General features: G+C 36.6%; 1 protein-coding gene across 1 annotated transcript in view; it reads right to left on the bottom strand.

The window, feature by feature from the left end:
- Window positions 1–13,441, bottom strand: part of LOC113511307 (oxysterol-binding protein-related protein 3-like) — a 60,200-nt gene extending 46,759 nt beyond the window's left edge. Inside the window, 8 exon segments of the mRNA XM_052903622.1 lie at window positions 491–585; window positions 1,509–1,729; window positions 2,514–2,643; window positions 4,330–4,417; window positions 4,420–4,485; window positions 9,250–9,342; window positions 11,820–12,039; window positions 13,332–13,441. Coding sequence (XP_052759582.1) covers window positions 491–585; window positions 1,509–1,729; window positions 2,514–2,643; window positions 4,330–4,417; window positions 4,420–4,485; window positions 9,250–9,342; window positions 11,820–11,856 — 730 coding nt within the window. The 5' untranslated portion in view covers window positions 11,857–12,039; window positions 13,332–13,441.
- Window positions 13,442–13,750: the final 309 nt, after the last annotated feature.

The following is a 13,750-nucleotide window of genomic DNA, read 5'->3' as shown; positions in this document are numbered from 1 at the left end:
CGCGTGTGCGCGTGTGTGCGCGTGTGTGCGCGTGTGTGCGCGTGTGTGCGCGTGTGTGCGCGTGTGTGTGCGTGTGTGTGCGTGTGTGTGCGTGTGTGTGCGTGTGTGTGCGTGTGTGTGCGTGTGTGTGCGTGTGTGTGCGTGTGTGTGCGTGTGTGTGCGTGTGTGTGCGTGTGTGTGTGTGGGTGTGCGGGTGCGTGCGCGTGCGCGTGCGCGTGTGCGTGTGCGTGTGCGAATATATATAGTAGTCTAGATGGAGAGTCGACGTCAAAAATGTACCAAAAAAAATTTTACATGTCTAATATTATGTATATATCTAAGTGAGATTTACTAAAGAATTTGACGCACGCAAGAATATAAGACGGACAATTTTTGATGCTTCTGTAGAGACACTCCATCTAGACACGTAAGATCTATGGTTAGGTGAACTATTAATCACATTTGCTAGGATTCATAACTATGCTATATTGTATGAAAATGGTAAGCTTACGTGATGTTTCTGCGGGGGGAAGGTCTTCTAGTGGCGCGTGGATCTTAGGCACTGACTCTCTAGCACCAAATGTCAGTAGATGCTGACGGTACAACCTGCAATTATAGATAGATAGATACACTTTATTGTTTCCTCCAAAAGATTACAATAGTAAACTTATTATAGATCCAAACAATTACAAGAAATAATCACAATGAGAAAACAATGGGCGGCCTTATCAGCAGCAGGTCATTTAGCCCATCGTGACAAATTCCACTAGAATTAACCACGCTGTTTTCCAGGGGGAACCGCGTGGAGGTCGACCTGATAGGCTGTATTGCTAGCAATGGGTCAGTTAGACCTCATTACTAACAATCCCTTCCCCCTCTATAGATTACAGTTACCACTTTCCATCCAGTGGGCCGTTAACTTCTTAACAATTCAATTCTAAAAAAAGAACTTATACGAAGACTTCTGAAGGATTACGAAAGAGATTTTTTCAGCACGGATGAATGGAGACGTCGTTAGGGGCCCTAGATGGGCGTATATCGACCAAATAGGCAACGTGCTGAAAAAGGGCCAAATTAAAAGTGCCTGTAACCGGCGAGCATGTATGAAAAGATTGACGAATGTAGAGGAAGATGGACATAAGTTGACCAAATAGGCGACGTGCTGAAAGACGATGTAGTGACAAAATCGAAAAGGGAATGTTGGGTTGGTTTGGCCATTTGGAGTGGATGGATAGAAGAAGAATTACGAAAGAGATTTATCAAGCACGAATGGAGATGTCGGTAGGGGCCGCCCTAGACGGACGTATGTCGACCAAATAGGCGACGTGCTGAAGAAGAGCCGAACGAAAAGTACCCGTAACCGGCGAGCGTGTATGAAAAGATTGATGAATGTGGAAGAAGCGAAAGAGGTTTGTTTGAATCGAAGCATTTGGCGTTCCATTGTTTCTGCCTACACTAATGGGAGACGGGCGTAGCAGATATGTATATATGTATGAAAACTTTTTCATCGTTTAATGATGAGAGCTCACCGATGCGTCTTGAGCACGTTCAGCCACGTCCGGAACACATCCGGGGTCTTCGCTCGTAAATGGTATATGAACTCGTCGGCGTCGATGTCGATGCGGCGGCGGCGCGCCTTCGCCGATATGACCGACAGGCCCACGTCGACAGAGCCGTGCAGCCGGCCGCGGGCGACATCTGTCGGCGAGCGGGCGTACACCAAGATGCCGCCGTCTACCACGAAGAATCTCTGTGAAACGAGAGGTGTGAAGTCAATAACACAACAATAAAAAAATTGTACCAAAACTTATTTATTTTCGTAGGTTTATAAGACATTTACATAATACTATACTAGCGGCCCGTCCCGGCTTCGCACGGGTGATAATTTTTACAACATTTTAAAAAGTGGTTATTGTTATATAACGATAATAGTTGGATATATAGTATTATGGAGTTTTTGTAGTTATTGATACTTCCTTCAATATTGTAGAACATACTTTTGTTCTATCACCAACAGTTTCCGCAGCGCACGCGACGAAAGATATTTTATAGCATTTTTTTACGCCTTGAGTTACGTTACTAAAGTTTTAGTAAGGATCCTTAATCTTTTCTAGCAATAAATATAGCCTATGTTACTCAGGGTGAATGCAGCTTTCTAATGGTGAAAAAATTTTTGAAAACGGCAAAGTAGTTTTTGAGTTTATTCATTACAAACATACATACACACAAAAATACAAATCTTTTCTCTTTCCAATATTAGTGTAGATAACTAGCTATCCGCCCGGGCTTCCCGCGGGGGCAATAAAATGAAATGAAATGGGATTTATTCGTAAAAAACAAGGAGGAAACAATAAAGAGTATCTATCTATTTATATGGCAAATAATAATTTAATTATTTTTATTTCTTAAGCATGCTGTGATAGATAGATAGACACACTTTATTGTTTCCTCCAAAAGGTTACAATAATAAACTTATTATAAATATAAACAATTATAATATTAAATAATAAGAATAATTAATTAACGGAACGAACCTTGTGCCATCCTTTGAGCGGCCACTTGCGTTTCTTGTGCAAGTAACCGTTGAACACCTCGGGTTTCTTGTCGAACCGCTGTCCATCCTTCAGACCCTCGAGCACCTCCCATTCACTACCGCGCCGACGGCTGACAGTGAGAAAGGGATAAATATACATATAACTTATAATACTAATAGATCCCGAAGGGGGGAAAGGGATTGTTAGTAATGGAGACTGAAAATCCTATTGCTAGCAATATATCCATCCAGGTCGACCTCCTCGCGGTTTTCGCTGGAAACTATCATGGTTAATTCCTGATGAATTCATCACGATGGGCTAACTGGCCTGTTTTCATTCTCATCTATCACCCTTCACTGGTGCTCCGCCAGCGTATACCGTTAGCGCAGGCGGGGTTACCATACCATTTCACCCATAAAAAAAAATAGATCCCGAAGATATTTTGATAAATTCTTAAACTATGCTTATTAGAAACATCCTATCAATTTTTTTTTTATAAAAACTTTTTTTTTATTGTCTGTTACTAAAATATTTTTGCACGACTGCAATAAAAAGTGTAATGATTTTACAATAAAAAAAAAAAAAACTCAGATATATATCATGTATGCTTAGATTATATAGATAGTGTCTATACAAATGCTTCAAGAAAAACGGCTCAACTATTTCATACAATTTTGCGTGATAAATAGTTACGAGCGATTCCTTTATAACTTCTATATTTATTTTGTCTTATAATTACTGCATCTTTTTAATGCGTAAACACACATTTTATTTATTAAATAATACGTCAAAATACATTTTATGCGTAAGTATATAGAACACTGATAAAAAAAACCAGTCAGCTAATTTGACAATTAGCTGATAAAAAGTACACTCGTTTTTGAGTCTCGATGATTTATCTAAGTTTATAATTTAAGCAAGTATGTATGTGAGTTTTTCTCAAACATGCTTGGAAATGTGAGCATTATTTTGACAATCTTCTTCGAGATAAATCAAAACTGCCGTACTGGCCAAATACATGGGGGCAGCGGCCGGAAAAATTTGTATGAAAATCCATATCTGTCGTGTTTTGCGGCCAGATAAATTACTATGTAAACTCATATCTGTCCTGTAATTTAAAAATGGAATGACCTTTTACTTTGAAACATGGCTACCAAGGAGCTAACTAATAAAAGGTTTTATTTAAATTTCGAACTGGCTTGCAAATAGAAAGTAGTTTATTAAAAAAAAAAACAAAGGAACATTATGGCGCGTGAAAAATTATTATTGTTCGTTATTCGTCATTGAACTTAAAAAGTAAAATTGTGTTTTTGATTTCCGCGCATTGTATGAGAAAAGTACTATACAAGCCTTGGCCATAACTAGGCATTGATGGACTCACGTATGTGTGCCTCGGCTACGCCTCGGCCCACTTTGCACGTTCGTCCATTAATGCCTCAGTTGCTGGCCGCCGCAGTAATGTACTATATCTTATCATAATCATAATTTCAGTCATATCCGTCCAATGGTGGACATAGGCCTCCCCCGTAGACTGCTACAATGGTCCTCAGCCATCTGGGTCCACTGACTTCTTGCAATGCATTTGAGGTCGTCACTCCATCTGTGGTGGTCATCCAATACTGCGTTTGACCGTACGGGGTCGCCACTCAAGAACCTTTCTACCCCATCGGTTATCGGTTCTTCGAGCTATGTGACCAGCCTATTGCCACTTCAGCTTGCTTATGCTTCGGGCTATGTAAGTGACTTTGGTTCTTTTGTGGAAACTCTTTTGAAGACACTCTATCCATATAATCTAAGAGAGACAAGTCTGTGGTACCTGCGCGACTTGCCGCTGCGCGTGGGCGGCGGTGCGGGCCGCACAGCGCGGTCGCCGCTGTCGGCCGACAGCGACGCGGTCTCCCCGAGCAGTCCGAGTCCGACGGCGCCCGCCGCAGCGCCGCCGCCCGCCCAGCCGCGCCGCGCCGCCGATCGCCTGCAATGTATGAGTAACAATCTTGCCATTAGAAGACTACGTAATGGGAACAAGCAATACTATAGTTATCAATATACCCTATCAGGTCGACCTTCACGCGGTCCGCCCTGAAAATCATCGTGGTTAATTATTGTTGGATTCGTCATGATGGCCACAACTGATCTGCTACCGTCGGGGGAAAGGGCTTTTCTTTACATTACAGGGGGTTAATGAGCATTCGGCTCACCTGATGGTAAATGACTACCACTGCCCATGAGCACTTACAACACCAGCAGCATTGCAGGTGTACTGTCGACCTTTTAAAAAGGAATATGCTCTTTTCTTGAAGGTTATGACGTCGTATCGGTTCGGAAATACTGCTGCTGGAAGTTGATTGAATAAAGAGTGATTGTGCGTGGAAGAAAGTGCCTTGAAAAACGCACAAACCAAATTCCTTGTCTGAATAGGAAAGTAGAAAAATCGATCAGGGATAAGATAGACTGTGAGATATATAGTTTTTACGCGCGACTTCGTCCGCCTGAGCGGGATATCTTCTTGGACCGGGTCAAAAGTATCCTTATATCCTTCTCTATACCACGTAGTCGTGTATATAAAATTTCATAATGTGGGGGGGGGGGGGGAGGAATTGTAGTAATGCGGAGTAATGGCTTTATTGCTAGCAAGCCCTGTCAGGTCGACCTCCACGTAGTTCCCCCTAGAAACCATTGTGATTAATACTTCTTGCATTCGTCACGATGGGCTAACTGATCAGCTTTCATGCTCACCTAACATGCCTCACTGGTGCCCCGCCAGTGTATACCGATAGCGCGGGCGGAGTCACCATTTCATTATCGACCATTAAAAAAACAATAAACAAACAAACACACTTACACATTTATAATTATGTTAGAATACATAATATATTTATTATATACTAGCGGTCCGTCCCTGCTTCGCACGGGTGGACATTTTTACAACATTTTACATTTTTTTCTGATCCTACCTAGCTACCTATTTCTTAGATGTGCCCGCCCCCACACCGCTCAAATAGGTATGAATAACACGTACAATGCGACAACATTATTTTTCTATTTCTATGACTTATTAAATTTGTAATATCTATTGAATGAAATAGCCGATTTGAACAATTCAAAAAGTAATTTACATAAATTGAAACAATTCTGAAAACAATATGTTTTATTTGGATAAGGATTTGAACAGAAGTATGAATAACATAGTGTAATTTTGATCGGTATTTCTATCAACTTTTAAAATGTAAAAAGTGGTTATTGTGACATAACGATAATAGTTGGATATATAGTATTATGGAGTTTTTGTAGTTATTGATATTTTCTTCAATATTGTAGAACATACTTTTGTTCTATCACCAATAGTTTCCGCAGCGCACGCGACGAAAGATATTTTATAGCATTTTTTGTACACCTTGAGTTACGTTACTAAAGTTTTAGTAAGGATCCCTAATCTTCTCTATGTTACTCAGGGTGGATGTAGCTTTCTAATGGTGAGAGAATTTTTGAAATCGGCAAAGTAGTTTTTGAGTTTATTCATAACAAACATACATACACACAAAAATACAAATCGTTCCTCTATATAATATTAGTGTAGAAATCTACCTATTAAATACACATTATCATATTTTGTATGTAAATAGTGATATACATGGTATTTGTTACATATTTGATTACGTATTTATTATCAAATATTTTATCTATCTATTCGTATCACTGGAATCAATTGGGATTACGATTGATCAGTATTTACTGTTTGCCAATATTTTAAGAGGCCCCAGCTAGCTTGTCAGCGAGTTTTAACACAAGACCTTGGTACTTTGAGGTAGAACACTGGAATACTAGGTCACAGTGAGTCATTTCTAAGCGGTTCCTGAAAGAGAGTTCTCAATTTGTCTGTATTTTTTGAGTGTATGTTACAATTGCTATGTCATTGTATGTTGCACAATTCAGTTTCTATTTTTACTATTACCACTTCATCATCATCATCATCATCATATCACTCTTTAACTGTCCACTGCTGAACATAAGCCTTTCCCTTGGGGGATTTTGTAAATATATATATATATATATATATATATATATATATATATATATTATATATATATATATATATATAATATATAATTATAACTAGATGTCTGTATTTTTGCTCCGGAATCACATACTAAACTACTCGTACTATAACAAAATGAATGCAGTTTTCACAGCTGCATTCCTAAAGTTTTATGTTATTAAAATTTTGTATATGTTTTATCTCGAAACACCATCTAGAAGTGAACTATTTCACTGATCCTCCTATTTCTGAAATTTACGCGAACAAAGCAGCACGCAAACACCTAGTTTTGAATAGATTTCAATTATTATACTCATTAAGTTAACGAAGATTGAAGATACCATTTTTACAGAACAATTAAAACACTGTTTACTGTGAAATCAAATCTATCTGTAGGACTGTAACTACTAATGAACTGTCAGTTTTCTCATATTGGGTTTGCTGGAAGAAATCTCTATTGGAGATAAGCTCGCCTTAGTGCACTATTATGTTTGTTTTTACATTTTAATAACATTTTGTGTACAATAAAAAATAAAGAACAATTGAAAAAGAAAAAAAAAAACAGCTATTTACTTGTATATACTTCACTATTTCCACTTGTATGTATCATTGTTATGTAAATATATAATAATCGGAACATTTCTCTTGCCAAGTATATATTATTGTTTATTTTTTATTGGCATCTATTGTTTTGTTTGATGAGTCGTTTTTATTGCTATTTAATTAAAACAATACTTTATTTTTATTTATTTATTTATTTATTGATTCTTTATTGCACAATAAAACTTTGTAGAAGTGGCGAGTGTAATACCATATGGCATTCTCTACCAGCTAACCATTAGGTGAAAACAGAAAGTGTATGAAGGGCAGATGTGGTGAAAAATATGTGACATAATTATAGTAACACATTAAAATAATCATATACAATACTCTTTTTAACCCTTCTTTGCATGATTTTTTTTTATTGGTGAAATAAATAAAGGTAATATAATTCATTTTCAAAATTAAAGGAAAAATGTTTAAAAAAATAACTTTGACAGCTATGTTTTTTTTTTTCTGCAATGGACATTAAAAAGCTATCCATACACGATCAACTTAAATTGAACTTCGTCTTTTATATAATTTTTGGGCATTCAATGTTATGATGGAAATTTCCACCATTATGCAAAGAAGCGATATACGTACTTACATATATAATATTCTTTATATTTCTAGGCAGGCTGACGTACTTGATGGGACGTACCTAAGTAAGTCGCTGCCGCGTGGTTCGGCATAGAATGCCATTCTACATTTACCCCTCCTTTTCCTGTGGGTGTCGTAAGAATACTTTGTAGATTTGAGTGTATGATATTAATTTCAACTTGGCACTTGCACGCGTTCCTAAGAAGGGTCTTGACAGACAGACGGACTGACAATAAAGTGATCTTATAAGAGTTTCATTCTTTCCTTTGGAAGCACGGAACCCTAAAAACAGTCAGTAATGAGCTGTTTTGTTTACCAGTTTCAGTGATAGCAGGCCTTCAACTAATTAATTCGATACAAAGGTCGAGCTAAAGGCATGTTAGGTATTCTCCAAACGTATCTGGGATTTGGCATTATCAAAACGTAAATTGGCAGGCGTGTTGATTGATTGGCGGATTGCGGGCTATCTATCTTTATATATTTTGAATAAAACCAAGTCGATGGTGAGTACGTATTTTCTAGGTGAGTGCACTTTATCCCAGATTTTGGTATTATTTACGATCGGGTAAGGTAAACCCAAACGCAAACCTATCTTGAAATTGGGGGGAGAGGGATTGTTAGTAATGAAGACTAAAAATCCTATTGCAAGCAATAAACCTAACCAGGTCGACCTCCACGCGGTTCCACCTGGAAACTATCATGGTTAATTCCTGATGAATTCATCATGATAGGCTAACTGGCCTGTTTTCATTCTCGTCGATCACCCTTCACTGGTGCTCCGCCAGCGTATCCCGTTAGCGCCGGCGGGGTTACCATACCATTTTCATCCAACAATAAAAAACCCATCTTGAAATTAAATATATCACCATCATCATATCAGCCGCTGAATTATCCACTGTTGAAAATAAGCCTCCCACACATAAGGAGCTTTGCCAATAGCTGCCATGCTTGGCAGGCTTCAGAAGTTAGGCTTTGGTGATATTTTAAGAGGGACACTGCTGCCCATTCTTCGGCCATCAAGTTCCCTTATTCGCCTCTTATGACACCTATGGAAAAGGAAGAGGTTGCCTAATCTATATCGGGGTCATTAGGCATCATTCTACTATCATCCAGAAAAAAATCAAAGCCCTCAAATCCCTTACAAGTCGAGAAAGAGAGAGAGAAAGATAGAGACAGGAAGAGAAAAAGAGAGAAAAGGTAAAGACAGGAAGAGAGAGAGAGAAAGATAGAGAGAGAGAGAGAGAGAGCTGAATAATTACAGTATGAGATATATGTGGTGGACTCAACAAGGTTTGCTGGGAGCGTAATACTATGCAGGGCTCTAGCTTGAGGACCAGGTGACTGGGATATATTCACTGACCCGGATAAAAACCAGCCTGTTTCCTTCTCCATCCTATATACCAAATTTCATAGGAACTGATTAAGCCGTTAAGGCGCTATAAGGTAACAAACGAACACATTTTCACATTTATAATATTAGTAAGGTTTTATACGGGCAGCGTAGCTGTGTGTACTCACGTTTGCTGTCGGTCCGCGATTCCGTGGAGGCATTCTTCAGCCCGCCGTGGTTCATGTCGCCGTTACGACTGCCCCGGAACCATGTTATATCACCTGCGAACAATTAAACATATAATTGCATTAATTAGCTTTGTAACATTTTAATCTACACTAATATTATAAAGAGGAAAGATTTGTATTTTTGTATGTATGTATGTTTGTAATGAATAAACTCATAAACTACTTTGCCGATTTCAAAAATTCTTTCACCATTAGAAAGCTACATTCACCCTGAGTAACATAGGCTATATTTATTGCTAGAAAAGATTAGGGATTCTTACTAAAACTTTAGTAACGTAACTCGAGGTGTAAAAAATGCTATAACATATAACACATCTTTGGTCGCGTGCGCTGCGGAAACTATTAGTGATAGAACAAAAGTATGTTCTACAATATTGAAGAAAATATCAATAACTAAAAAAAACTTCTCGATACTATATGTCCAACTATTATCGTTATGTCACAATAACGACTTTTTAAAATGTTGTAAAAATGTCCAACCGTGCGATGTGAAATATTTTTTTATACAACTTAAAATGGCAAACAAGCTGACGACCCACCTGATGGAAAGTAGTAACTGTCGCCTATAGACATGAACAGTACCGTGGACATAACAGAGTATATATTATGTTAATGGTATTTTAAGATATGTGTCTCGTTAAAACAGTATAAGTGTTATGAACAATGTGTTTTTTTTTTATATTATTCTTAAAAGGTTTTATTGTAATTATAATATATAGAAATTAATTATTCAAAAACAAACGATAGTTTTAGTCGTCACAAAATTAATATAGCTCAATACTGGCCGCAGTGAACGCTGTCGCAAAAATACACGTCAAAATCGGCTCACAATTAGGCGGCGTGCACCTTCAATTTTGTTTCGTGCCGATTTTGTTATCACAAAAGCTCTTTCTTTTAAAAACATATTAAAAGGTTGCCTTTGGCAACAACATGACGACAGGTCGTCATTAAAAATGAAATAATTGGTTTTACTTCATATATAATTAAGTTAGGTATAGTTAGTCCTAGAATAGGATATAATTATTTGCTCGTTTAAGGCATGAGACAAACTGCTTATCACAGTGGGGAAAGGCATTGTTAGCAATGGAGTTTGACAGCCTCATTGCTAGCAATATGCTCTATTAGGTCGACCTCCACGTGGTTCCCCTTGGAAACCATCGTAAACAGTTCTTGTTGAATTCGTCACGATGGGCTAACTGATCTGCTTCATCCTCACCTATCATCCCTCACTGGAGCCCCGCCGGTGTATACCGTTAGCGCGGGGGGGTTACCATTCCATTATCACTCATTAAAAAAAATTGCTTATCACATATTGATTAAAAATGATCGATTACATTTGAATAATACTATAATTTATTGATTAAAGAATACCTCTGTATTAAATAGGTGCTGTTAATTATTCTTTATAAAAAAAAAAAAAATGTTCGGACAAAAGACGGATTTAATGCTAAGTATATAGCAGAGGGAGACTTTGTACAAAAATCGATTGTTTGGGTACCTCTGTCCTATTTGTGTTTCTACCGTGAAGCAGTTATGTTTGCATAGCTGTGTTTCGGTTTGAAGGGTGGAACAAGGCGTGAATTTATAGGATACAGAGAAATAACACCTGAGTCTTCAGGAATGGCAACGCATGGGGGGTATAATGGGTGAAAAGGTATACTCTGTTATGTCCATGCTACTGGTCATGTCTATAGGCGACGGTTACCACTTTCCATCAGGTGGGCCGTCAGCTTGTTTGCCATTCTAAGTTGTATAAAAAAAAATCCTAGTTAACTATTAAAAAAAAAAAACAGATATATAATTATTTTCTCATAAATATTATGATAAAATAATTATATATATAATAATTATATAGATAACTTTTTTGGTTGGGATTACCTACAAGTAAATTTTCTTCCATATAAAAAAAAAAAATTAATATTAACTTCTTAAATTTTTATTTTAGAACTTATAACTTTTTTAGCATAATCACAACTATGAATCATATATTCTGATTTAAAAACTAAATTACTAAAGCGATATTGATGCAATTTCTATGGGAACAATTTAAAATACCTTAAAATATTTATATAAAAAATAGAAAAAAAAATTCTAAATAGATGTATAAATGATGAAATTCTGGGATAACAAAAATAAAATAAAAATTGCAAATGAAACGAGAACCTTCTTTTTTGACGTGGGTTACAAATCACGTGTCACCACGTTTTTTTTTTAATATGTGATAATCGTATGGTAACCCCGCCTGCCCTATCGGTGTACACTGGCGGGGCATCAGTGAGATATGATAGGTGAGTATGAAGCAGGTCAGTTAGACCATCGTGATAAATACACCTGGAATTCAGACGATGGTTTCCTGAGGGGAACACATGGAGGTCGACCTGCCAGGGTACATTGCTAGCAATGGGACTAGTAGTACGCATTACTAACAATCCCTTCCCTCACTGATATAGTGTTACAAACACGGCACAGTTAAAATTGTTAATTATCAATTTTTAGTAAGCAATACAAACCTAGATTTGGCACGGACAATGTACTTTTTAACTTCATCCTGAACGCTGTTTGTTAACTTTGTGTCAATATTCTACATTAAACACACGCACGATACACATGCCCATTCACGGAATCACTTTAAAATTTGAAGAACACACACATTTCACATTGTCACTGTAAATTTTTTTCTAATGTAACACCCTTTCTTTAAAACGCTAAACAAAGCCTAAAACCACGTAACTAATAAAAAAAAAAAAAAATACTAAGTTGACATTTTAGTTAAATATATACATAACTAAAGACTGCGCTATAGATATTCCATACTAATCAATACTTTTGTTACTTATTTCAGTTTATGATCCACAAATAATAAAAAAAAACATATTTCAAAAAAAAAAAAATTGTAGCGTGAAAAATATAATAGAATCAACAATAATTAATATAGTAATTATTATTGCATTATCACGATCCGTTGAGAATTAGCAATAATGCACATGTGAAAAAATACTTTTTGAGACGATCTCTGCTTTATATCTCTACTTTAGGTGGTATTATTAAAGTTAATTCATTATTAGGTATTAATTTTTTTTTTTTCAAAACACTTTCCGACAATTCTAATGCACATTGAGGTGACTATATCGCAAAAAACGTACTTCCTTATGTATCACATAAAGCAATACTAATATAAAACTAAGCACAATTGCTATAAGTCACGGAAACAACTTTACATCTAATATATAAAATTCTCGTGTCGCGGTGTTTGTTACCAAACTCCTCCGAAACGGCTTTACCGATTTTTATGAAATTTTGTGTGCATATCGGGTAGGTCTGAGAATCGGCCAACATCTATTTTTCATACCCCTCAATGATAAAGGTGACCCACCACTATATATTTTATATTTATTTTTTTGTCAATTTATTTTTATTTTATTATGACTTAGCATTGAAAAATACATACAAATTCAAATTTTCACGCTTCTACGATCAACCGCTGTTTTTTAATCGTGATTTTTATATGCCGCAATAGGGTTACAAGATGGCAATCGAATATAATAATTGTAGTAGGACAAATTTCCATACATAGTTCTCGAAATAATGTATATGGTAAAACAACGTTTGCCGAGTCAGCTAGTTTATGTAATAAAAATAATAAAAAAACATCATCTGTTCAATAAAATTAGACATCATTATCATGCCAGCCTTTAACTGTCCACTGCTGAACATAAGCCTCCCCCTTGGGGGGTTTTGCAAGTAGTTGCTACACTTGACAGGGGAAGTGTCAATTACAGTTAGGCTTTAGACATGTTTTAAGAGGGACACTGTTGCTCATCTCTCGCCCTCTATTAGTTGATGCCTACGACACCCACGGAAAAGGAAGGGGTGGCTTATTCTATGCCGGGACCACACGGCCTAAGATTACACATACTCGTGATACATACAAAATTGAGAATGATTAACTACGTGTTATATTTTTTTATATTTTACAAATTTATATTAAAAAAAAAAAAAACGAAAATATATTTTTTAATTACACACAACACACGTAAAACTACGCATAAAATAACACGATTATTTTCTTTATAACAAAAAAAAAATACACGATCGATTTGCAATACGCCTCGCACAAACTAAAGTGTTGTGGGCCGATTGATAATGATTGATAATGTTATCAATCTTTCTATCACATCATGTTAGTTGATATTGTTTATTTTTTATCGAACAAGACAAGCGAGTGTCAATCCATGGTTCCGTGGATGTCACGATCGTTATTTTTTTTTCTGGAACAATTTAATTATGCCATTTAGGGTACTGTAGTGAATGGAACAAGACAGAATTCCTACATATTTGTTATGTCTGTCTGTCTGTCAAGATATAAAAATCTCTAAGAGAAACCATGACGCCCTTCAATAGCTACCATTTTTCCACATTGTTTCCCTTTATATATAAAGTC

Source organism: Galleria mellonella, unplaced genomic scaffold, assembly GCF_026898425.1.
Source record: "Galleria mellonella isolate WM207_F2 unplaced genomic scaffold, CSIRO_AGI_GalMel_v1 utg1053, whole genome shotgun sequence".
NCBI classification, from domain to species: Eukaryota; Metazoa; Arthropoda; class Insecta; order Lepidoptera; family Pyralidae; genus Galleria; species Galleria mellonella.
Note: the sequence above shows the minus strand (reverse complement) of the source record. Positions and strands in the feature narration are given on the sequence as shown.